Raw genomic sequence first — 24,693 nt, 5'->3', positions numbered from 1 at the left:
TCTCAATGCAAGATAATGTGTGCGTATGTACGGATATAAATGGGTTGATGGCGGAGCTAGGAATTCCTTACGTTCCAGAAGAATGGAGGTTATTTATCGACGCGTCAAAGGCCAGCCTTAAAGCTGTCCTTTTACATAATGGAAATAAAAAACCTTCTATACCACTTGCGCACTCGGTGAAGATTAAGGAATCCTATGACACCATGTCAACTTTGCTAAATCTTATAAATTACAAGGACCATTGTTGGCAAATATGTTGTGATCTCAAGGTAGTTGGTATTTTATTAGGACTGCAGTGCGGTTACACGAAGTACCAATGTTTTTTATGTTTATGGGATAGCCGAGCTGATGACAAACATTATGAAGTGAAGGAATGGGAACCTAGAGTGAATTACGTACCTGGAGAATGCAACGTCAAATACGCTCCTTTGGTAGATCCTAATAAGATATTACTACCGCCACTTCATATCAAGTTAGGACTTATGAAAAACTTTGTCAAAGCCATGGACACATCTGGTGAAGGTTTCAAGTATTTGCGAGATAAGTTCCCTAACCTGAGTGATGCTAAGATTTCAGCGGGAGTGTTTATTGGTCCCCAAATTAGGAAATTAATGCTTGATGATAGCTTTGACAGCAAGTTAAACAGTGCTGAGCTAGCTGCCTGGACAGCATTTAAGTGTGTTGTGCGCAACTTTCTGGGCAATAACAAAGCTGAGAGTTACACAGAAATCGTACAGGACATGATACAGAAATACAGAGAGTTTGGTTGTAGGATGTCTAAAAATCCACTTTTTGCACTCCCACCTCAGCTTCTTTCCTGCTAACCTAGGTGCTCTCAGCGACGAACAGGGGGAAAGATTCCATCAAGATATAATGGCAATGGAGAAAAGGTACCAGGGACGATGGGATCCTTCAATGATGGGGGACTATTGTTGGGGTCTTGTTAGAGAATGCAACATTTCTTACAAAAGAAGGAAGTAGTGTACGTTTTTGTAACCCAATGGAAGTTTCATATATTGTGATAGTTTTGATTGTCTTTTCATGACCTTTTGGTACATTTGTATTATTGTTTATTGTAAATTGTCACACTTGTAAATTATATTGTATTATATTTTATATATGTGTTTGTGGTAATAAAGCAAAACGTTTTACCTCAACTTAAGAGATCTGAAAGCATTACTATAAGGTGCAATAAACTGTACACACAGTATACATACAAACATATTTATTTCTCTAGAAAGAATAAAGCGATTATTACGAAACTTGGAGGGTTTGTTAAATATGAATCAAAGTATACTTAGGTATAATTTCTATGTTAGTATATGCAAGGGGACAAGATCTTGGGGTGTAAAATAAACGAAAAGGGAAATTTTTGAGGGATTTTCCCGAAAATCCCTCTGTTACGGGAAAATCGTACGTGATGGAGAAAAACCGAGTGCATATTCGAATTCAGCGCAAAAAGTTCCTTTAAGAACAGGTATTTCTTTTTATGTAACAAAACCTTTGCTAACTAGTGTAATCAGCGGCGTGTAATACATGCACACTTGGGACGTGAAAATGGTACAACAGATTTTCGTGAAGCATGTTCCACACCTGCCGATGATAAGAGAGTTAAGTTCAGTATCTACTACCCGTGTGCTGGTTTCTCTGAACTCGAGCAAGAACATCCTCTTCCAAAGCCATAATCCGTACAGTTCTGTTTCGTCCATCATTGGTCATGCGTGTTTCCAGCAATACTGTTTCTCGTAATCTTCAATCTACAGTGGGGAAAGTTGCGTAGTGTGAAATTCTACGATTAGGAAACTGTTGTCTGTACAGCCGTTGTGCCCGACGGCCATTACCGTCCGCTTTACCGTATGCTAGATAAATGTCTGCTAAATCCTCACATGTATGCTGATCCATCACCTCTGTAATCACAGGTGTTGGGCATGCACACCGTATGATAATGTAATGAAGCGAAGTTAGTCAGAAATTGTAGATGTTCCCTTTGCCATTGTAGTCACTGTTCAGAATCGAAGATAGCGAGATTGTAACTTAGTGTAACTGTTCGGTCAGAAAATGATATTTGTGTGTACCGATTACAAGACCTACATTGGTACGGAGAAGATACCACAGCACAAGACAGGAAAGTGCACACACCACTAGTTCGATAGAATTAATACTTCAATGTCTTATGGAACACATTCACAATATCGTATCGCCCTCCTCTAAGTTGCAAACGAGATTCCGGTCATTAAAGAAACAGCACAACACAACAGAAAACATCCAAATTAGAGGTGCAATGCTCTCAATAAACGAACGCCTTTAACAGAAATGGTATATGTATTTTATCGTTTATGAAATAGTTGATGAGAAACACATAAGCAGAACTAGACCTTAAAGGAGGATTCATTTAACTGTCCACAGTGTTTATCCCCGTTCTTCCGCACGCGACAAATAAACCAGCTCATTCACTCATGTGCAATCACTAAAGCACATGCAGAGTGAAAGTACAAATGAAAGGGCATAGCAAAACAATCAAACAAATATCAAGTTGCCGTAGTTCCATTGTTTCTTGCAAAGATAATGAAGAGAATGACAGACGAGAATGTACTTTACGTGTACTTTACGAAAGACAAATAAATTAAACGACAGTAGTAATAATAAGAGATCGTCATTAAAAGTGTTGTGATGTTATTAATATGAGCAGATCAGCAATCGGTATATCTTTACTTTCTGTTACCTATCGGCTTGTGTTGTACGTATTTTTACGTTGTAGCGACGTGACGTTTCCAGTGAATTTTTCGTACAAGGTCTTTACTAGTACTTTGTGCGGAGGTATGCAACCACTCACAGTGATTTTTACCTCATCCGTCATCTTTTATCTGCGTGTATGAATATTGACCAGCCACGTAGTAGTATTTAAAGACAGTGAGACGTCCTTTACAAGCTCTTGTTCATTCAATTTACGTCATAAAAAGCCGGGAATTCCTTACGTCCTTTGAGGAATCCCTTGCGTCGCCACTGCACAAATCTGAAAGCGCAAATTTGAATAGAGCAAGTTAGAATTCTTTGAGGATATCATGCCGCATCACGTCTACGATCAGTAATTTGTGAAATATTTAACTGTAAAATTTATTTTCCCACGCTTTCGGCAGCCTATAATACGTAAACGAGGCGTTTTTCGCCCTATGTTTATTGGAACTTTTTTGTTTGTTTTGTTGTCAGGAATCACCCCTCTGCTTTTGTACAACGAATTTAGCGCCATACTGCATATATATATATATATATATATATATATATATATATATATATATATATATAATGCGGTGAGAGAGGGTGGAGGCAGAAATCTGTGCCACAAATATTCAGTTGCGTGTAAATACGAGGATTGTGCAGGTCAGGAAAGGTGGTCAACTTCATCCCGATGTTCCCAAACCATGCCGCACCAATTCAAATTATGTAACTGGGCTCATTATCATCCTAGATATAATTTTCCGAAACATCTGGACGATAGGATGCACATGGTCCTCTAAAATGATGGCATAATTACAAGCAGTGACGCGATCCGTAAGTATCGCACAAAACCCACTGAAAACCAGGATATTGCGGCCCACAACGCCACAGACCTGCCTCCAATGTTGGATGGATCATACACTTCTTTGAGCGTCCACTACACAAAAACATTGCCCATAGTTTGAAATAAGGTGAACAGTGAATCATAACACACGTTTCCAATCATAAGCCGTCCATGTTCCATGTTTGCGGCACCATTGACGTCTTGCTAAAACATGAAGGTCCTTCTTCACCCGTATGTGCATGTGATGTAACTTGCTGCGGACTTTGATTGTCGACATAGGCTGTTAGAGGTGTTGCCTGAGTTGCTCCGTTACTTGCAGCACAGCCACATGACTGATATATTATTATTATATGACTCAAATATGTATGTCTTTGGTGGAAGCTTCGTGAGGTGCTGGAACCATCGTTTATTTTGTTAACAGTTCAGACCGGTGACAGAAATTGCATGATATGGGTCTTACTTATTTTGAAGAACTAGATCTATCGGTGGTTGTAGACAAACCTATGACTGATCTCCGGCATCACGCTCTCCATGCAGACTAGGTACATGATATTTTTTTCATGACAGTGATTATCTTTCAAGATCATAACGCGCCAGCCAGCCCGTATATCCTGTATAGCAGCGTTTCCCAACCGGTGTGCCGCGAATGGGCCGCTGGTGTGCCGCGAGGAAATCGAAACAAATTAATTCTATAGGAACCAAATTGCAAGACAGGGGAAAATGTATATTTGTATTTCACATTACTATGAACCTCTACTCTACTATAAATCTACAATTTTAAGTTTCATGCTGTGTTAATTTTCTCTACATTTTTAATGTTGAAAAACGTATTTATCATTGACATGACCATTATTGCTTCTTTATTCTTGCAGACTGTTTCGTAACTTGAAATTTTAACATATCATTCAATAAATATGGGTGTGCCGCGAGAATTCAAGTTACACCTGTAGTGTGCCGCAACTTGAAAAAGGTTGGGAACGCTGCTGTATAGAAATGGTTGGAGGAGCACTGTACGAACTTTCACCATCTTCTATGGGCTTCGAAGTTCCCGAATCTAATCCCTTCATTAATAACCTAAAGGTTTCATTGAATAGCACATAGATTGATTCAGAACCCTCTGCTCTACTTCTTTTCGGCATCAAGGAATGCATTACTAGCATGTTACTTAACCATAAATGTAGACAATTACGGACATCACATTGCATCTAGAACGTCTGATACTTCTGTGCAGAGAGCGAAGGGAGAATTTGCACACTATTAGGTAGATAGTCATTCAGTGTGAATAAAGTTATATCCTTACTTAAAATAGAACTGTACCTAGAATTGCGAAAATCTTTCTGGTACCTACATAATATTTTGGACTTTCGTGTAAGTTACTGTAATACGAGGTGCTGCCAAAAATATCCGACAATGTCATTGTAAAAATCAGAAAACTATACTTACGTCCTAATATTCTCCGTCACCTTCAAACTAGTCTCCTCCGGCATGTGTGCAACGATTTGAATGTTGTTCTCTCTTTTGGAAGCACTCCTGGAAATCCGCAGGTTGAAGGATGTTCAGGATCCGTTGCGATTCCACTTGGATGTCTTCATTGGAGTCAAAACGTTGCCCTTTCAACACAAGTTTCATCTTCGGGAACAGGTACAAGTCGCACGGGAGTAAGGAGGGTGGGGGACTTTACTATGTTGTTTTTGGTCAATAATTCCCTCTCAACAAGAAAGGTGTGCGTGGGCGCGTTATCATGTTGCAGCAACCAGTCTCTCGTTTGCCACAGCTCGACCGTTTGCGCCGAACAACTTCCCTCGGTCTCTTCAAAACCTCGCAGTAAAACTTCCCGTTCACATCTTGACCAGGTGGAACAAACTTCTTATGCACAGTTTCTAAAAAAAAAATCATCAGCATCGAGTTGATGTTGCTGCGAACGTGTCGAGCTTTTTTCGGCCGTGAAGAGGATGGCGTCTTCCATTGTGATGATTGCTGCTTCGTTTCCGGGTCATAAGCATAGACCCAAGATTCATCCCTGTAATGACTCTGGATAGGAAGTTTGGGCACTCTCGAACTCTGTTGCAGCTCACTGCACGTCTGAATCCTGGGGATGTTTTTCGTCGATGCTGAGAAAGTGAGGGACAAACTTCGCTCAAATCAGTCTCATGTTCAGTTTATCGGATAGACTTCGTTGACATGTACCGTACGACAGTCGAAGTCTGTCACAAACTTCGTGAATTATTTGCCTTCTGTTTCGCGAATCACATCCCAGAATTTCATGATCATTTCCGGTGTTGTAAAGGTTGATCGTCAATCAGAAAGTTTGTCGTCTTTGACAGATTCGCGGCTTCCTGGGAACCGCTTGAACCACTCTGATATTCTTGCTTGACTCAATGACTCTCACCAAATGCCTCCATCAGCATGCGGTTTATTTCGGTTGTAATTTTCTTCAACTTGACACAAAAGTTGATGCAAATCCATTGTACCTTAACGTCAGCCATTTGACAGCTAGCAGAAGCACTGAAATACGTCCTGGCACGCACAACTACAATTCTCAACTGAGTGCGCCAAAGATGACGCAACTTTGTGGTGCAGTAGCTAATGCATGTACCTCGAGACATCTAGCCGCGGAATGTCGTACCGCTACTGGTTTGCCATTTAAAACAATCATGGATATTTTGGGTAGCACCTCGTATTGTTTCTGTATTTGATATTGAATGTAGTTATTCTTTCTCTTCAGGTTCATTTACGAAACAGAACACTTTAATGGAACTGGCGAATTATTGGAAATATTAGGAAGGTTGGTATGGAAAATTTAATATAATTTATCTAGGCTTAGTTTCTGAGTGATATATATGTAAGTGTAGGACAAAAATAAAGCGCTTATATCATGCTTAGTTTTAATAAGATTCTGGTCCTTTATTTTTGTCTTGTAGTATATATACAGCGTGTCGCATAAGTCCGTTTACATAGGCCATCTCGGTAAATATTGGAGATACGAAAAAATGATAAGAGAGCAATGTTGTTGGAAAGTATGTGTTTTCAATCTAAAATGTTGAATTTTAGGAATTGGACCAACCGTTTGGGCTCTACACTGGTATAGTATCCAATGTTAAAGAAAAATGCAACGTTGCCACGTCATCGTTGGACAACAATTAAGGAAAGTGCATATGGTTTGAAGTATCCTGGACCAAGGAGAATAGAAGGGACAGCCACATGAAGGATATGGAGAAGGATCACACGCAACGTCAATTCAATTCAGTGGCGTCATCATTAGAAGGGGAGGGGGCAGATACGAAAAGAGTGAATTGAATTTATTCATATCAAACTGGTATTAATTGCTTCGTGGTGTCAACGAGATGAGACAAGAGGACAATTAAATAAAATTATAAAGTGTCTAAGTGCCACAACTCTAAAACCAGAGAAAAGTCGATAAACATGAGTTATCGTAATACAAGTTAAACAGGTACTGTGACCATATGAGTTATTTAAAACAGAAGTAACAACTTTTAAGCTATAAACTTCTTACGAACGTACAGGGTCAGTCCTTAAAGTAGTAGGACTGATTTTTTCTTTTCTTTTTACCGACTGACGGCGGTTACTCCACCTGTTGTTGGTTGAGATGGGTCTAAGGAAAGACAGGAAGCTGCGCCAGTCATCTGCCAGCCATAGCAGGGTAGAGATCGCTCGTCGTCGTAACCTCTGCGAGTGACCCTTGCCACGCTGCGTTATGGCCAATCTTTTGGAACAGCGTTACGCCATCAAATTTTGCGTGAAGCTCGGTAAAACTGGGAAAGAGACTCATGAAATGATCAAGATGGCGTACGTTGATAACGCCATTGGAAGATCGAATGTGTGTGAGTGGCACAAGCTGATTAGGGAGGGGAGAGAAGAAGTTGAAGACGCTGCATGGTCAGGACGACCTTCGAGCTCCAAAACGGAGGAAAATGTTGCAAGAGTGAAGAATTTGCTGGACAGTGACCGAAGATAACTGTTCGCATGATTGCCTATGAACTTGGCATTGCTAAAACCCAAGTTCACGAAATTGCGCACGAACAATTGCAAATGAGGAAAATTTGTGCAAAGTTGGTGCCGCGAGTGCTGACAGGCGAGCAAACGGACGTTCGCAAACGGATCTGTCAGGACCTTCTCGGAGAAGTGAGTGAAAATCCAAACTAGTTAGACAATGTGGTAACTGGAGACGAGACGTGGACGTTTGAGTATGACCCTGCGACCAAACGTCAAAGCGCGGAATGGCACACCCGAAATTCCCCACGCCCCAAAAAGGCGCGCATGACGAAATCAAAAGTGAAAAGAATGCTCATTTGCTTTTTCGATTCACAAAAAGTGATCCACAAGGAATTTGTTCTACACGGACAGACTGTCAATGCAGTTTTTTATCTCCAGGTCCTGGAACGGCTGAGGAAACGCATCGTCCGCGTCCGCCCAGCCATCGCCAACTCTATCATGACAATGCGCCGAGCCACACAGCTTTCCGAGTGGTGACGTATCTGGTCCAACATAACGTTGCAACCTTGCCTCAGCCACCCTACAGTCCCGACCTTGCCCCACCAGACTTTTTCCTCTTCCCCCGCCTCAAAACCACCCTGAAAGAGCATCATCACGGCTCGGTGGAAGCATTACAACAAGCCGTGACGAGGCAGCTGAACAGCATTCCAGTTTCCGCTTTCCAGGAAGCGTATGAAAACTGGAAATCCCGCTGGCAGCGGTGTGTGGATGTAGGAGGATCATATTTCGAAGAATATTAAGCGTAAGTGTTATTTCTGTCAATATCTTCATTTTAATTGACTCAGTCCTAAAAGGACTGACCCTGTATTCTGCTTGGTACTAAGACAACTTTGAACGATACAATTCAATTCTACTTATTGCGGCACATAGATCCTGTCTCATTCTTTAATTGTTAACTCGTCTAGAAACAGAAGCACCAGTATGTCACGTTTCCAGACGAGTTCAAACGAGATAGATTAATTATCTCTTAACCAGCTACTGGTGTAGGAGTAGCGTGTTTGCCTGCCACACGGCATTTGGTAGCCCAAACGTGGACGCGAACCCTGCTTCGACGGGTCATCTTGAATAAGGTTATTCCTGGTTTTGCTCAGTCGCCTCGGGTGCATGTTGGAATGGTCCCTTCTCACAGGCGAAGGCCACTCCCTTCTCCAGTCCTAGACTCACCTAAAGTGCCGATGTGACCTCGGAGTGGAGACCCAATCTCTCCTTGTGTCATTTTCTTGAGCAAATAAATAAATAAAGTTTTTCTTCTGGTGAGTATCATTATTCCTTCTCAGGTCTCGTGTCGGCTCGTAAACTGGTTGTCTCATTTCATTTCGTTGAATGATTGTCTATTGCCGTGTATGAGTTTTCGAAACGAGGCAAGACAACGAAAATGTTCTCTTCTCGTGATCAATACTACTTATGTCATTGGAAAGGGATTAAAAATGTAGAACCAGCTATTTGAGATGAACCATCCCAGCATTCGTCTGATGGGCGACAATGGCATACCATCCTTCTTCCTTTCACAAATCCATGATATGAGGAGAAAGGATTACGACACTCAAACATGGGATGCCGCATCTAACCTAACCCATTCACTTCAAGTCACCTACCCGTTGAAAGATTCTGAAACAGGTAAAACAATGCAGCAGCTGTCCTCAGCGTAGAAGATATTCGAAGAGGTGTCCATCTTCTTGTTCACAAATTGCCATATAATGTCGCAGTCTCCCTAACCCGTTGCAGAGTCTCAGTGGTAATAGGAGAACAGGCCTTGCGAATATTGTGTCTTAGAGCAACAATTGTACGCAGGTGATCCCTGTAAACAATGGATTTTAAGTGGCCCCACAGAAAGAAAATCAAGCAGTTTTAAATCAGGCGATTTCGTGGCCATTCCACCAGACCTAGAACCGATCCGATGCCCACAAACTGCTGCATCCAACCACTGTCGAACATTGACACTGAAGTGCGGTGGCACACCATTGTGTTGGCAGTAAAAGTGCTGGCGGTTTACGAGAGGCAAGTTGTCCAAATAAGATTCCAGTATTGCTTGTAGCAGGTTTTGATAGGTTTCACCTGTTAATCACTGTTCTAGGAACACAGAACCCACCAGAACATTACCGTGAATTGCACACCACACATTTATACGACGGTTAACTTGATTATGGGGAACTTCGGCAACATGATGGTTGCTGTCTATTAGGCTCATTTAAGAAAATCGCTCAGCTGCGCTTTCTGCAATATTTGACGGTTTCCTCCGCTCCTGTTTCTGTCTAGCTTCAACAGAATTCCCCATCAAATAACGCACATTCGAACAGTTACTATGTCCCAATCCAGGCATTTCCTTTTCCTTTCTTCATTTATTTCATTTCGACTGTTTCCCACTTCCTATACAGCTCGTCGTACCTGAGTCGATAACGTGTCTGACTACGATGCAGGCTATTCATGCGGTCATGGTTCAAACCTCGGTCAGGACATTACTACATTTTAAGCGCTCTCGTGTCTGGCGACACCGAGGTGAATTCAGTCTCCTATTAAATTGCGTAACAGTGTTTTTTGAACCAGTACGCTTTCCATGTTTTTTCATTTATTTAACAAGTAGATGACGAGCACTGGTACCACTTGCATCACTTGCATTCTCTTGATGTCATTCATTTGTCAAAGAAAGAAGAATGGTATGCCATTGTCGCCAGTGCATTTTTTAAGACATCGCTACTGGGTATCCAGGCACAAAATGGCCCTTGACACACATAGCAAAATTTGAACGCACAGAGATCTTTTAAAATGCATTTTTGTATAATGTACACTTTTGAAATACTGACATACAAAATGACGTATTTGTCAGATTTCTACTAACCTTTTCATTTCCGATTCAACACATCGCCATCAATACAAGAGCGGACTTTTTTATACATTTTGGCTCAGATTCGCCTTCACGCCGGTATTTCCAGATTAAACCGTACTGTGCTATCATAATTAGATTCTTTCCTTCATCTATTTATTTTTATATCCATATTTTTAAGTTGGACATAGGACAAAGACATAGAAATGCGACTGGTACAGATAGAGAGGATACAAAACACACAATACAAGTCACAAACTACTTAACAAGGAAATAACAATACATGAACTTGACTAAACATTTCCCTAACGAAATCATTTATGTGTATACCTATGTATTCAAAACTAAATATTACTACCAATACTTTAGACTATTTTTAGATAGTGTCTGATGAAGCCAAAATGTTAGTTGGCGAAACTGTAACACGTATGTATCTTTTTATGTGAATATATTGTTTTGCTCAGCAAATAGTTTGTTTGTGTTTTAGATTATTTTTTAAGATACAATGTGATCAAAAATGTGTCTTTATGGTTTAAATCTTATTAATGGTTTAAATAATAGCATGTAAGCCTTTTTTGTTAGTGGTTCCGTTTCTGATATAATTTTTACACTTTAAATCTCAATCTGCTTCACATTGTTTGTTTTCTCTCCTGTTTTAAAGCATGTTATTCCACTTGCAACTGGTTAATTCTAGTATTATTTTTTCACTTCAAATTTTAACCTGTCCCATATTATTTGGTTTCTTACCTATATTAAAGCATTTTAGATTATTTATGGTTATACTCTTGCTATTATTTTCACACTTTAAAGCTGAACCTGTTTCACACTGGTTTCTCACATGCTTTAAAGCGTGTTATCCCAGTTGTTATTAGTTACACTCCTGCTATTATTTTTACACTCTATATCTGAATGTGTTCTGTATTGTTTGGTTTCTTACATGTTTAGAATAATTGAGTAAGCTTCTCATCTAGTTATCGTAGGTTTGACAGAGCCGTTAATATCACTAGCAGTCTTAACACCTGTATTACTGTCTCATGATCTATTACCACTGAATAAAGGGCACTGACTGATAACGCATTGCAACAGAGGCCAATGTGATATAAATATGTTGATTTCGAATGTAACAGATTATTCAACTCTGAAAAACTTCCTCACAAACTCCCTCCTTTTATAAATACCGATATCAGGCCTGCTCTCCCGTCTGTCCTTTTCCTTCAAGAACTCCGCTACAGCCCGTATTGGGTGATAGTTTGCAGTACCAGTTCCATTTAGCGATATCATAAGTCGATCAGTAGTCATGTTTTCACTCATCGACAAACGGTGAATACTTCGAAGCAGGTTATAGTGTGAAACAGCTTGTACAACTGACATGCTGTGAGGTGATATTCCAAGTAAGGCAGAAAGAAGTTTCTGTAGCATCCCAGAGGAGACTGGTAATAGTCTCCTCAGTCTCACAGAATATTTTATTCCTGCATCAGCACGATAAACTAGTAATTCCTGGCATCAATTCCTGGCCAGCCGTCGCATACATTTGAGGTAAAGGTTTGTACTTCTTCTTTTCCAAATATTATTTCTACTAATGGACGAGCAGCATTTATCATCGACTGTGCTGAAGATGCGAACAATATTGTCTGAATGGAGCTGAGAATGCCGTCATCTTGCACGTTCAGTCGAACACCAAGGAAGTTTAACAAAGACTATTCAAAAGGTATATAAGCTTAACGTCATTTGAACCGTTATGTGCGAGAGTTCGGTTTCAACCTTTCTACCTCTTTAGTCGGTCTATTAATTTTCTCGGTATTAGACTAGAATGAAAGTGCTAGCATATCGAGGTAGACCAATGAGTACGCGAAACTAAGGAATGAGGATTATCTGAAATTTCAAGAATGAAGGTCTTCAATTTTATACCTGTCCATAGAATACAAAATAATGCACAATCACAAAATGAATTTTATAGTCACAAAACGAAAGTAGATTGAAGTAATTTTAATTTACAGTAATTCAAGGAATTTATTGTTCAAGTACTCTTCCAGTAATTTAAAGAGTTATGGAGTGCACTGGGAATCCAACTGCTGGGCCTGGGTATCCAAGTACTGGGCCTGCGTATCCATTTGGATACAGGAAGGTACCTTAAAAATGCCCTGATTGTCGCCCATTAGACGAATGTTGGAATGGTACATCTCAAATAGTTGGCTTCTACATTTTCCAATGACATAAGTAGTATTGATCACGAAACCAAAATATTTTCGTGTTTCTTCTCGTTTGGAAAACTAATACACTACACTAGACAATCATTCAACGAAATGAGATGAGACAACCACTTTACGAGCCGAGCCGATACCTGCGAAAGGAATAATGATGCTCACCAGCCGAGAAACTTTAATTATTTATTTGTACAAGGATGTGACACAACGAGAGATCGGACCTCTACTCCAAGGTCACATCGGCCCTTTAGGTGAGTCTAGGACTGAAAAAGGAAGCGGCCCTGGCCTGAGAGAAGGGACCATCCTGGCATGTAACCAGGGGACTGAGGAAAAACCTTAGTATGGCCAGTCGGAGCAGGTTTCGTGCCAAGTTCAACCTACTCAAATCCGTGTGGCAGACAGGCAAGCTACGCATACACCAGCGGCTGGGTACGAGATAATTAAACTATCTCGTTTAAACTCGTCTGGAAATGTAACGATACTAGAGCTTCTGTTTCTAGAGGAGACAACAATTGAATGATGAGACAGGATCTAAGTGTCGCAGTAAGTAGAATTGAATTGTTGTTCAAAGTTACCTTACAAAGGACGTATGCGAACCGTGACAGCTAGATATTTATGATAATTGGTACCCTGACTAATTGTGGATCGCTAATCATCGTGGTTGTAATCATTCAGTGCGGGAATGCCTTGTTTATCCGCTATGTATAATACATATACCAAGCAGTAACCGGGTGAGGCTGTGCTGAGTAATACTCCAAAAACTCCAGGAAAATGTAGAAAATGAAAAATGTATGCAGGTACCCTGATACCTACTGGAGGAGGACAAGTGACCAAGAACACGGCAGTAGTGTCACACATGCAGTGTTGCCATCCCAACACAAAGTTATCGTTTTTTTTTCTTAATACAACATATACCATTTTATGGCATTATGAAATTGTGATAAAACGTGAAAGAAAATAAAAGGCGTGTTATCAGTGTTGACAAATAAGGGAGTTATGAGGCTCTAAAGTTGAGAAATTAAGGGGTTTGTACAATGAAACGAATAAATGTGTAACAACAACAAGACTGCAGAAGGAACATGTGTACAGAACGGAGTAAACCACAGCATGCACAACAACGAGTGGCCAAAGGGCTTCTTGATACATCATATCGAGAGTGCGACTAGGGCAAGAAATGTACGTATTTTGCCATACTATCTGTGGCTTTTATGTTGCATGTATTGGTGTATTCTGTTAAAATATTTTGCACCTGTACATTACTGGTAACCTGAATGCAGTGGTTTTATCTTCATCGTTGTCACACATGCTAACGTTTCCTACACTATCGACTGACATCTATCACAGACGAATATTTGCAAATAAATAAGCGTACTTTACTGTCATAGATTTGTTACCTTTTGTGCCACAGCTGCTCCAGGCGCTGCGACGTCGTTTATGTGGTTTGGAAGGCATACAGGATTTTATTCAGTGTTGCAGCCCCAAGACAGTTCGTTTTCTAGCTCACGGAGACGATTTGAGATATCAATTCCACACAAATGCCATTGGAATAGCTGCGCTATAGGAAGACTTACTGTTCACATTTCCGCATTATTATTCTTTTTTCTACGGCAACTCTAACATGTACCCTTTTTGGGTGAATCCTGTATCAAAACCGTTACCCACTGGATGCTGTGCATGTTGTAGTTTAGTCTCTACTGTACATTTGTTCCTTCTGTAGTTTTGTTGTTGTTGTACATTTATTCGTTTATTTGTACGGAACCCATAATTTCTCAACTTTAGAGCCTCATATCTCCTTTATTTGGCAACACTGATAACACACACTTTGCTTATTTTCTGTCACATTTAATGCCAATTGTTTTATGCCATAAAATATGTTCTGTTTTTTTTAAAAAAAAAACTTTAAGTCTGTGTTGGGATGGCAACATTGCTTGTATGACACTACTGTCATGTTCTTGGTCACATATCCCCTCCCATAGGCGTCAGGGTATCTGCATACAATTTTCATTTTTTGCTTTTTTTCGGCGCTTTTGAGGTATAATTCGGCACAGCCTCACCCGATCACTGTTGGAATATGTATAGCAGATAAACAAGGCGTTTCCGCACCAGGTGACGTATCACCACGATGATTAGCAATTCACAATTAAGCAGGGTATCAATTTTCATAAACATCGAGCTGTCACGGTTTCCATACGTCCCTTGTTAGTACCAAGTAGAATGCATTTGTTAGGAGTTTATAGCTTTAAATTGTTGCTTCTGTTTTAGATAACTCACATGGGCACAGTACCTGTTTAACTTGTATTACGATAACTCATGTTTATCGACATTTCTCTGGTTTTTGAGTTGTGGCACTTAGGCCCTTTCTAATTTTATTTAATTGTCCTCTTGTCTCATCTCGTTGACATCACGAAGCAATTAATACTAGTTTGATGTGAATAAATTCAATTCAACTTCTTTTTCGTATCTGCCCCCTCCCCTTCTAATGGTGACGCCACTGAATTGAATTGACGTTGCGTGTGATCCTTCTCCATATCCTTCATGTGGCTGTCCCTTCTATTCTCCTTGGTCCAGGATACTTCAAACCATATGCACTTTCCTTAATTGTTGTCCAACGATGACGTGGCAACGTTGCATTTTTCTTTAACATTGGATACTATACCAGTGTAGAGCCCAAACGGTTGGTCCAATTCCGAAAATTCCAACATTTTAGATTGAAAACACATACTTTCCAACAACATTGCTCTCTTATCATTTTTTCGTATCTACAATTAGTGTTGTAAATAGAAAAAAAAACGTTCTTATTTTTTCAGAAATGTAAGTTTTTTTTAGAAAAAAAAACATTGCCTCTCGTTTTTTTCTAAATTTTGTTTTTTTTTTCAAATAGTCATTTGTAATGCATCTTACGTCTATTTAAGTATTAAATATTTTTATGTAGGTATAATCAGAGTAAAATGCAACATAAATTAAACAATAGATACTAATACGCTACAAATATTTTAGAATTTACATTAATACCATACCTATTAACAATCCGGGTTTCAGCAGTTTTCATCAATATCAACTAAGAAATAAAAGTAGAAATGAAATTTTGTGTTTTCGTGAAAGCAGGCCTTTAATAAGTACGAAAATAATGTCACGAACAATATAAAATTCAAATAACTTGTCTAAAGCTAAAAACTAATACTAATTTGCCTAATAGTATTTTAGTAAATGTCATATATAAATAATTTGTCGACTAGATATATGTGATATGCAGAGCCGGCTCTACCATATATGCAACACGTGCATTTGCGTGGAGCGCCAAGTTTGGATGGTCCGGCGAAATCTGTCATAAGTATATTTAAATTAAATATTTCTTGTTGGAAACAGACTTCATGATGATGGTAGTTACATTTACTAAGCTGACCTTCTATTTGAATACTGCATTCAGAAATTATGTTTAGGTTGCATTAGTTTAAGGCCACATGGACAATGCTAAAGCAAATGGTCAAATAAATCCGAGCACAAATTGCTTGATTCTTGCCAAATGCAAGAATTTGATTCTCGAATAGTAGTGAATATCTGTTCCATTTAGTAAGTTATCACAGTTTTGATATGAAACTAGTCTTGTTTTTGTCAAAAACAAGTTCCTTATCATTGAAGATAGAAACAAGTTTTTTTAAAAAAAAATGTTAAGAGATATAGAAGAGAAATCAACAAATAAAGATAAAAGAGCTAGTTGCACTGGAATTGCAAACTGATACATTGAGATTGAAGCTCGATAGTGAATTCTATAAAAAGGATTACCATCTTTCCTCTCCAGATGTGTTTGCTTTATCTTCCACAAACATAATAGATTAATATTTTTTAAAAAAACAGACACAACGGGATTGCATTTTTAGTAAATATTTAAGCCTTTCTGAGTGCAACTGCACTTACCCTCACCTTTGTTGTTCATGCTGGAGTAGCATGCTTAAAATCATGACTTTTAAGATTTGTTCTTTTTGGAGAAACGGGGAGGCGGCAAATTATGCCATTGTATGGGGCGACAAATTGACTAGGACTGGCCCTGATTATATGTATATAAAAGACATGAATATAGGATGACACAATTTGAAGTAATGCAGGGTGTTTCAAAATTAATATTAGGATTTTGAAACTTTGTAGTATCTATTACAATTAACTTACAATTATAAATATTATATCAAATGAAAGAGCAACTCAAACAGTTTTGTACGTACGCATGTACATGCATTGTTTCTTCTGTCTGCCGTTAGAAAGAGCAAGCAGCAAAGATGTAGACTAGAGAGCAGAAAGTTTTTTGTGTTTTAATAAAGACTGAATCTGTACAGTGCAACGGTCTGTTTGAAGAATATTAAGAAGAGGCTTGCAACTACGTCCTTTGCAGTTGCTACAGGTCTAAAGCCTACAGACTACGGTTTACGTGCCAATTTCGCAAGTGAAATATTGCTGCATAACAATGAAGATTTTCTGAATCGTGTCGTCTTCAGTGATAAATCGACATTTCACCTAAGAGCTAATGTGAACACTCACTGGCCGTCAGCAAATCCTCAGGAGATGGTACACTTGAAACGAGACTCCCCTAAATTGAATGTGTTTTTTGCCATATGGCGGAAAGTTTATGGGCCTTTCTCGCCTATCGACTAGATGTGTACCGTGTGACGAATGAATCTCACATTGAACACTTGTAGCAAAGACTGTTTGAGATGCTCTTTTACTTGATGCATTGCTTATAATTGTGCGTAAAATGTAATAAGCCCCAAAATTCATTTTGAAACACCCATCAACAGTGTTGGAAGTAAGATGTAAAAAGAAGAGAAAATTTTCCTTATAAAGTTATTGTTTACAACAACGATATTATTATTAGTCGAGACTATAACTACAACAACAACACGAGTTAGTAGTCAAAAAAATGTAATCAAATGTATACTCGGTGGGCCAGATGGCCAAAGTGGCAAACACGGGTGTGTCATTTGTTTAATCCGCTCCTGTGTGGACACTAATTAAGATATCGGGATATTATTCTTGCAAAATATGGTTGGACTATAGTTTATCATATTATTTTTTTTCTTTTGGTGTCGAATTTCCTTCTCAAATTTCACCCCAGTCAAAAATTCGAGAATTTTCGAATTTCCTTTACTTCTTTTTTCCCCTGTAGCTTACTTTGTTGTAGAAAGACCTCCTTAAGACTTGCCAGGTAGATATCTCGGATGGATACCTAACTTTTGACATCAATTGGACGGGTCTGCGCGCAGTGTTGCCAGTTAGGGAAATTAAAATTACCTATACGTCCGAGTGCAAGTCAACTTACGCCAATCGAACATTTGTCCTTACTTAACAAACGCAAGTACAGATCGTTACAATGGGGTCATTAGGGAACGCAGGAAAAATTCATATTTAGGTTCTAACCCTTGATTTTTCTAGTTTTTTCTTACTTTTCTGTTTACCGTAATATATTTTTAGTAATTAGAAGTTTTGTTCCTTAAATATCGTCATAATACTTGTAGGATATATTAGTGGTGTACCAATGTTTAATTTAAGATAGTTTACGTCTGTCTGGTAGCAGTGTTACCAGCTACAGAAAATTTTAATCCCAGATTTTAGGGGGAAATTTTGGAAAAAATATTTCCTCTTGTTGGCTATATCGGACCAAACGTACCAGTATCTGGAAGTCTCGTCTTTGCTCTACACAACGCACTATAGAAAGTTTCAATAGGATAATTAAGGGAAGTACAGTTGAGGTTTACAGTAGACCTTGTTCTCTAATTGGGAAGATAACTGATTTTTTAAAAGGTAGAATGAGATATTTTTTATTGACATGCTTACTTTGTTAGATATCGTCACAATACTTGTAGGATATATTAGAGGGATACCAAAGCTTATTTTAAGATAGTTTGTGTGTGTCTGATAGTAGTGTTGCCAGCTACAGAAAATTTAATTCCAGATTTTAGGGGCACATTTTGGAAAAAAAATCCCTTTTTATTTCTATTATTTCCTTCTTGTTGGCTACATTCGAACAAACGTACCAGTGCCTAACAGCCTCATCCTTAGCCTACACAGCGCACCATAAAAAGTTTCACTAGAATAATTAGGGAAAGTACAGTTGAGGTTTATAATAAACCATGTTCTGTAAATGTTAAGAAAATGGTGAAATTCTGAGGTAGAATGAGATTTTTTTTAAATTTCATGCTTACTTTGTTATATATTGCCATGATACTTGTCGGAGATATTCTTGGAGTACTAAGGTTTATTTTCAGATAGTTTTCGTCTGTCTGATGGCAGTGTTTCCAGCCAAAACAATTAATTCCCGCTTTTAGGTGAAAAATTCGGAAAATTTCCCTTTTCCCCTCTATTATTACCCTCTTATTGGCTACATTGAAACAAACGTACCACTACCTAAAAGCATCGTCTTTGGCCTACAGAACGCACCATAAAAAGTTTCAATAGGATAATTAGAGAAGCTGTAACCCCGGCATATTTGATTTTTGCTTGTGAGGCGTAAAGAGTGTCAAAATTTCATGTGTATGACAGAATTTTTTCTTTCCCTCTTTGGATGGAAGCAAGCGACTTCATGATTTCACTGTACCTTGTCAACATACCAAAGATTCTTTTAAGTGACTTGAACCCATATAGCAGCAGTGGTACTAGATACAAAAAAATTTGAAATTCGGTTAGGAAATTTTTTTGTAATTCTTCATAATTTCCCACCCGTTGGCAACACTGCAATGCAACTTACACCAAAAAATAGCCACATCCATTTTCTAAAAAACAAGGCCTTAACCATATCAATCGAATGAATGGTTTTTGAACAATAAGTCACTAACTGGAAATGTAGGAAAACGCCAAAAATGACGTGGGGCCGAAAGGAATAATCATACAATTTTGCTACTGTATAGGTACAAACAAACAAAAAATTTGTAAGTTACGAGGGCTTCGACTCAAGTTCTGTCGATTATTTCAATAATCTGCAACGTAAATCAATAAATAATAGTTGCCAGAAAAAAAACAGACATTTGAAAAAAAACATGAAAAAGAACGGTTTTTTTTATTGAAAAAAACTTCACAGAAAAAAAAGTTTTTTTACAACACTATCTACAATATTTATCGAGATGGCCTATGTAAACGGACTTATGGGACACCCTGTATATAATATATTACACTGTAGTGTATATATATATATATATATATATATATATATATATATATATATATATAGATACATAGTGTGTGTTTGTTTGTTTGTATTACAACTTAACTATGGTATGCTTGGAGTAATTTTAACAGAACTTCTTACATATTATTTATAGTCTGGAAAAAAGTAGTTGGGGTCTCCAAGTTTTATTTCAAAATATAAAGTCCTTGTTACATAAATCTCCTTAACCCTCGGATGCATGTGTGGGGTCATTTTGACCCCAACATGCTTTTATTTCCTAGTATTACAAGGAAATCTCACTGAAAAATCCTGATGTTCTGTGACATCTAAGCAGGATGCTTCAACTACAAAAGAATGTAAACACATTTGTTTTGCAAGTTATTATTATTTATTTTTTTTACCATTTTTTATCATTACCCATCTATTACATATGTGGGGTCAATTTGACCCCAGTTTCAAAATAGTTTAGAAACGTTCAAAATAAAAAGTTTGGCCTGGATATAATGTTCAGCTATACCCAAAGTAGAGAAAATCTTTTAAAATCAGTATTCCCCGGTGGATAAGTGGTTACTCTCACCGCCTTGTAATCAAGGGGTTCCGGGTTCGATTCCCGGTGGGGACACATGTGATTCGGATCCCACGTTAAACTGTAGGTCCCGTCCTTAGGACGTCATCATCATCCCATGGAAGGCAATGAAAAACCACCATGGGCTCATCTTGCCCAGGGACCTTCGGGTCAAAGACCTGCCTTAGGGCAGAACAACAATCATCATCATTCGAATTATCGAGGGATGATGATGAATCTTTTTGTAAAACTGGATATTTTTTATAAGTTTTGATTTCGAGATCTTATTTTCTCTGGGAATAAACTTATGCTCTTGTAAAATTTCCATAAATTCGCATATTGCTGCAAGTATAGTAAAAATTTGTCGCGAATAAAAGGTTGTTTTATCTTATTTGAAAATATTTTTTTCCACTGTAACCTGACAACACTGCAATCAGTTGTTGTTGACAGACCGCGTGTATAGTCGGACGACATTTCTACAGTGCTCCGCTCTCATGTTTGTTTGTGTTGCAGAAACAATTGCACACCGTGTGTGAAAGAACGCCGCATTTTAGGTTTGAACAAGTGCATGCTTATTGCTTTTACGTGATTTTATAAAATCCTGTTTATTAGACTGAAAGTGCCATAGACAGTAATGACAAAAAGAGGATTGTCTCTAAATGAAATAAACGAACTGCTTACGGAGGAGGATGATAATGGTGTTGCCAGCAACTTGGACAGTTTTGACGAAGATGATGGAGTTTCAGAGGAGGAAAACATTCCGAGGGAAGACAGTGATTTTGAAATGGATAATGGTGGTGATGATGATGAAGAAGAAGAAGAAGATGCAAGGGATGAGCAAGCGTCTTTCGGTATGATTTCGAAGAATGGAATTGAGTGGAAAAGCAAACCACCCGGTGTTCACCAGACTGCTAGGCACAACATCGTAAGGAATGTACAAGGTCTCCCGCGGGGCTTTGTCTTGACGTCACCCAAAGATGCCTTTGATTTGTTCATTTCCCGTAACATTTTGGAGGAAATTGTGCAGTGCACGAATTTAGAAGGAAGAAGAGTGGCAGTGAAATCAGTGAAAAAGTGGACTGACCTAACATTAGAAGAGCTTCAGGCTTTTATTGGCATCCTTCTTATCACAGGTACTGAGAGAAGTTGGGATGTTCCTATTCGCGAACTTTTTCTCAACGAATTCGCTAATCCGAAATACAAAGCAACTTTTGGCGTGAATCGTTTTGAAGATATCAGAAGACTGCTCCGGTTCGATGACAAGCGAACCCGCGCTTTGCGTCTGGAAACTGATCACATGGCTGCATTTCGATATATCTGGACACTTTTCATAGAAAATTGTCGAAAAGTTATGGTTCCCGGAGTTTTCCTCACGATTGATGAACAGTTAGTGCCTTTCCGTGGGAGATGCAAGTTTGTGCAGTATATGCCAAGTAAACCAGGTAAATACGGCATTAAGATCTTCTGGTTGTGTGATGCTGAGAACTTTTACGCAAAAGACGGTTTAGTGTACTTGGGACGACAGCCAGGGGAACCAGTTCAAACTAACCTCGCCAGCAACGTCGTGAAGACATTGTGCTACACGCTGCGGAACTCCGGCAGTAATATCACAACTGATCAGTTTTTCACAAGTTATGATTTAGCTAAGGAACTGTTGGTACAAAATGTAACTATTGTTGGTACAATAAAGAAAAACAGACGTGAAATTCCACCTGCGCTGGTCAATGTTAAGTCAAGACAGCCTAGCACATCACAATTCGTCTTCAATAAAGATGTTACCCTAGTAAGCTACGTACCGAAAAAGAATAAGAACGTCATTCTACTCAGCACCATGCATCATGACACAGGCGTGGATGAGGAAGATTCCAAGAAGAAGCCAGAAATCATAAAATTTTACAACCAAACAAAGAGTGGAGTTGACGCCATGGACAAATTGGTTCAAACATACACCTGTAGGAGACAGACGCGTCGCTGGCCAATGGCCCTCTTTTATAATGTAATCAACGTAGGCGCTCTCAATGCATACACATGCTACTTATCACAACATCCGGATTATCATTCAGGGATCAGTCACAAGCGCCGTGTCTTTCTAACTGAGTTGGCGAACGAACTGATTCTTCCTCACATCAGGCTTAGGTGCCACAGTTTGAACCTAAAGAAACCAGTGATTGATGCGATGAAACTCTGCGGTGTAGAGAGGGAAACAAAGGCATTGGCTCCTACATCTTCGAACAAGAGAGTAAGATGTCAGATCTGTACAAGGGAAGAGGACAGGAAGACATCACAGCGTTGCAGCAGATGTGAGAAGTATGTGTGCAAATTTCACAGTAGTGTGTTAGTAGTGTGTTCTGAATGTCAGTGATGTGTATTGATGTGACAAAGCCAAAACATGGGTACTTTCTTCATATTTAGTGTTGTTTTCCTTGCTCAAGAAATCTTTTGTTTCAAGTAAGATTATGGTGCTGAATTGCAGCTCGGATAAGTGTAAGTGAACTGTTACTCATATTAATATGAAGAAGAGTGAACTATTTTTAACTATTCGGAAAGCGAGGAAGAGGAAAACAGTTAAAATATCTGAACAATATTTGTAATTGGTTTATTCCTTATATTAATGAATAAAACGCGATAACCTGAACTATATACCTTGCCTAATGTAACCTAATCTAAACAAACTTAACATACCTCCGCATTACCTAACTTAACCAAACCTAACGTAATCTAATTAACCTAACATGCATACTATGTTATATTATTATCAACCAAATATTGCGTGGGGTCAAATTGACCCCACATATGTAAAAGTGTAGAAAAAAGCGACATGCATCTGAGGGTTAAGGAGTCTACACTTCAGTTGAGAAGATAGCTGCAGAGTGTTAACAAAATCACCAGCTGAGAGTTGCTTCTCAAATTTTCGTATTTCATTCAGTGTTAAGAATGTGCTATCAGGTGAGTTCTGGAAATGTCTCTTGGTATTGAGGACGTCATGTTTTGACATGAACAATATATATCCAGGGTGTCCCGTAATTCGAGTGACAGCGTTTGGGAGTTGAAAGTAGACATCTAAATGTACAACAAAATATATGGACAAAAACTCGAAAGCGGCGTCTTTACGAGTTATGAGATGGAAAATTTGGCGGGACGGAACTTTGACACGCTATAGCACAAAGACGAATAAGCTTTACACAGTCAGGGTAGAAAGTATAGGCGTAGTATCCAACATCAAAATCAGACCTCCAAAACAAGTGCGCAAGGGATTTCCCAAAGGACTTAGTGAATTCCCGCTTATGTTTGCAAATAAAGATTGGCCAAAATGAGCTGGAAAGGAAAGAGTATTTAATATTAAAGTAGAATTTATCTGTGCCATGTCGATAGTGGAAACAGAATCAGAGAGACAGTATTCAGAGGGGTTGCTATGAGTGGTTTCATAACTACCAGTAGATACGTTTCAACCATAACAGAAACATTAGTGTATTATTAAATGTTAGATTAATTTGTTATCAGTGCATGCAACGTTGCACTCTCTATTTATAGTACCACAAACAAGTACGGAGCCTTTTTCGTAACATTGTTGCTGAATCCACAAAGTAGTATGTTCTACGTCCTGTTAGTGTATTGCCCAACCTGTCTCGAAATTATATGTAGAGTGTCCTGTGCACTGACGTGTCCTACAGTGGAAATGACATACGCTGTTTGAATGTTTGCACTTATACGAAACTGCATGGAGTGATACGTGAGAGAAAGTTGCGACGTCTAAAAGATTATTCGCGTATTTTTGTGAGTCTTACAGAAGTATGCTGTAGATACGATTTAACACAAGAGTATACTACAGAGCAAGACGCATTCCAGTAGAAAGAAAACAGAAGTGAGAAGCGAGCTCGGGACCTCTTAAGTAGAAGGCAGCGAGCGTTACCACTCGCCCATAGGGGATACGTGAAACAATGAGTGTCATACCTCAAGCTTTGTTTCAAAATTGTACCAAACCGCCTTCTCTGTCGTCTCTCTTTGAACTCAGGCTTTAAGAATAACGTTCGGTCATATTTAAGGCACACTTTCGGAACCAGAACCACATGTCGAAACTCCATACTATTTTTGTGATTTATGGCCATTACGTACCGAAAGCTCAGGTCGGGATAGAGGAGAGCCAACGATTTCGAAACCAATGGGCTTGGCCTTAATGAAGATATCTCAGCATTTGTCTGGTGAGAATGACTAACACTAGGAAAACGTTCCGTTAGCATGACCGGTAGAAGTAGGGGTCGTGCCAAAGCTCGACCTACACAGATACCACGTAGCAGGGAGAGAGACAAAGTACTTCCTGCATTTTTTATTTTACTCAATGAAGTTTTCTGCTAATGCAGATAGCATACGTCGAAAATACAA

The 24,693-nt window shown here is 38.9% G+C and overlaps 1 protein-coding gene across 4 annotated transcripts in view; it reads left to right on the top strand.

Moving 5' to 3' along the window:
- The window catches only part of wdb (serine/threonine-protein phosphatase regulatory subunit widerborst), a 426,118-nt gene that overhangs the window by 285,135 nt on the left and 116,290 nt on the right, over window positions 1–24,693 (top strand). For 3 of the 4 annotated variants that reach the window (XM_081731143.1, XM_081731140.1, XM_081731144.1), the window contains exon 6: window positions 6,285–6,344. The exons of the other annotated variant lie outside the window; for it this stretch is intronic. In XM_081731143.1, coding sequence (XP_081587269.1) covers window positions 6,285–6,344 — 60 coding nt within the window. The remainder of the gene's footprint in view (window positions 1–6,284; window positions 6,345–24,693) is intronic. 4 annotated transcript variants of the gene reach the window in all.

The sequence above is a fragment of the Thermobia domestica genome, chromosome 11 (assembly GCF_964235325.1).
Source record: "Thermobia domestica chromosome 11, izTheDome1.hap1.1, whole genome shotgun sequence".
Lineage (NCBI taxonomy): Eukaryota > Metazoa > Arthropoda > Insecta > Zygentoma > Lepismatidae > Thermobia > Thermobia domestica.
The sequence above is the reverse complement of the archived record's forward strand: the minus strand, read 5'-3'. Positions and strand labels throughout refer to the sequence as shown.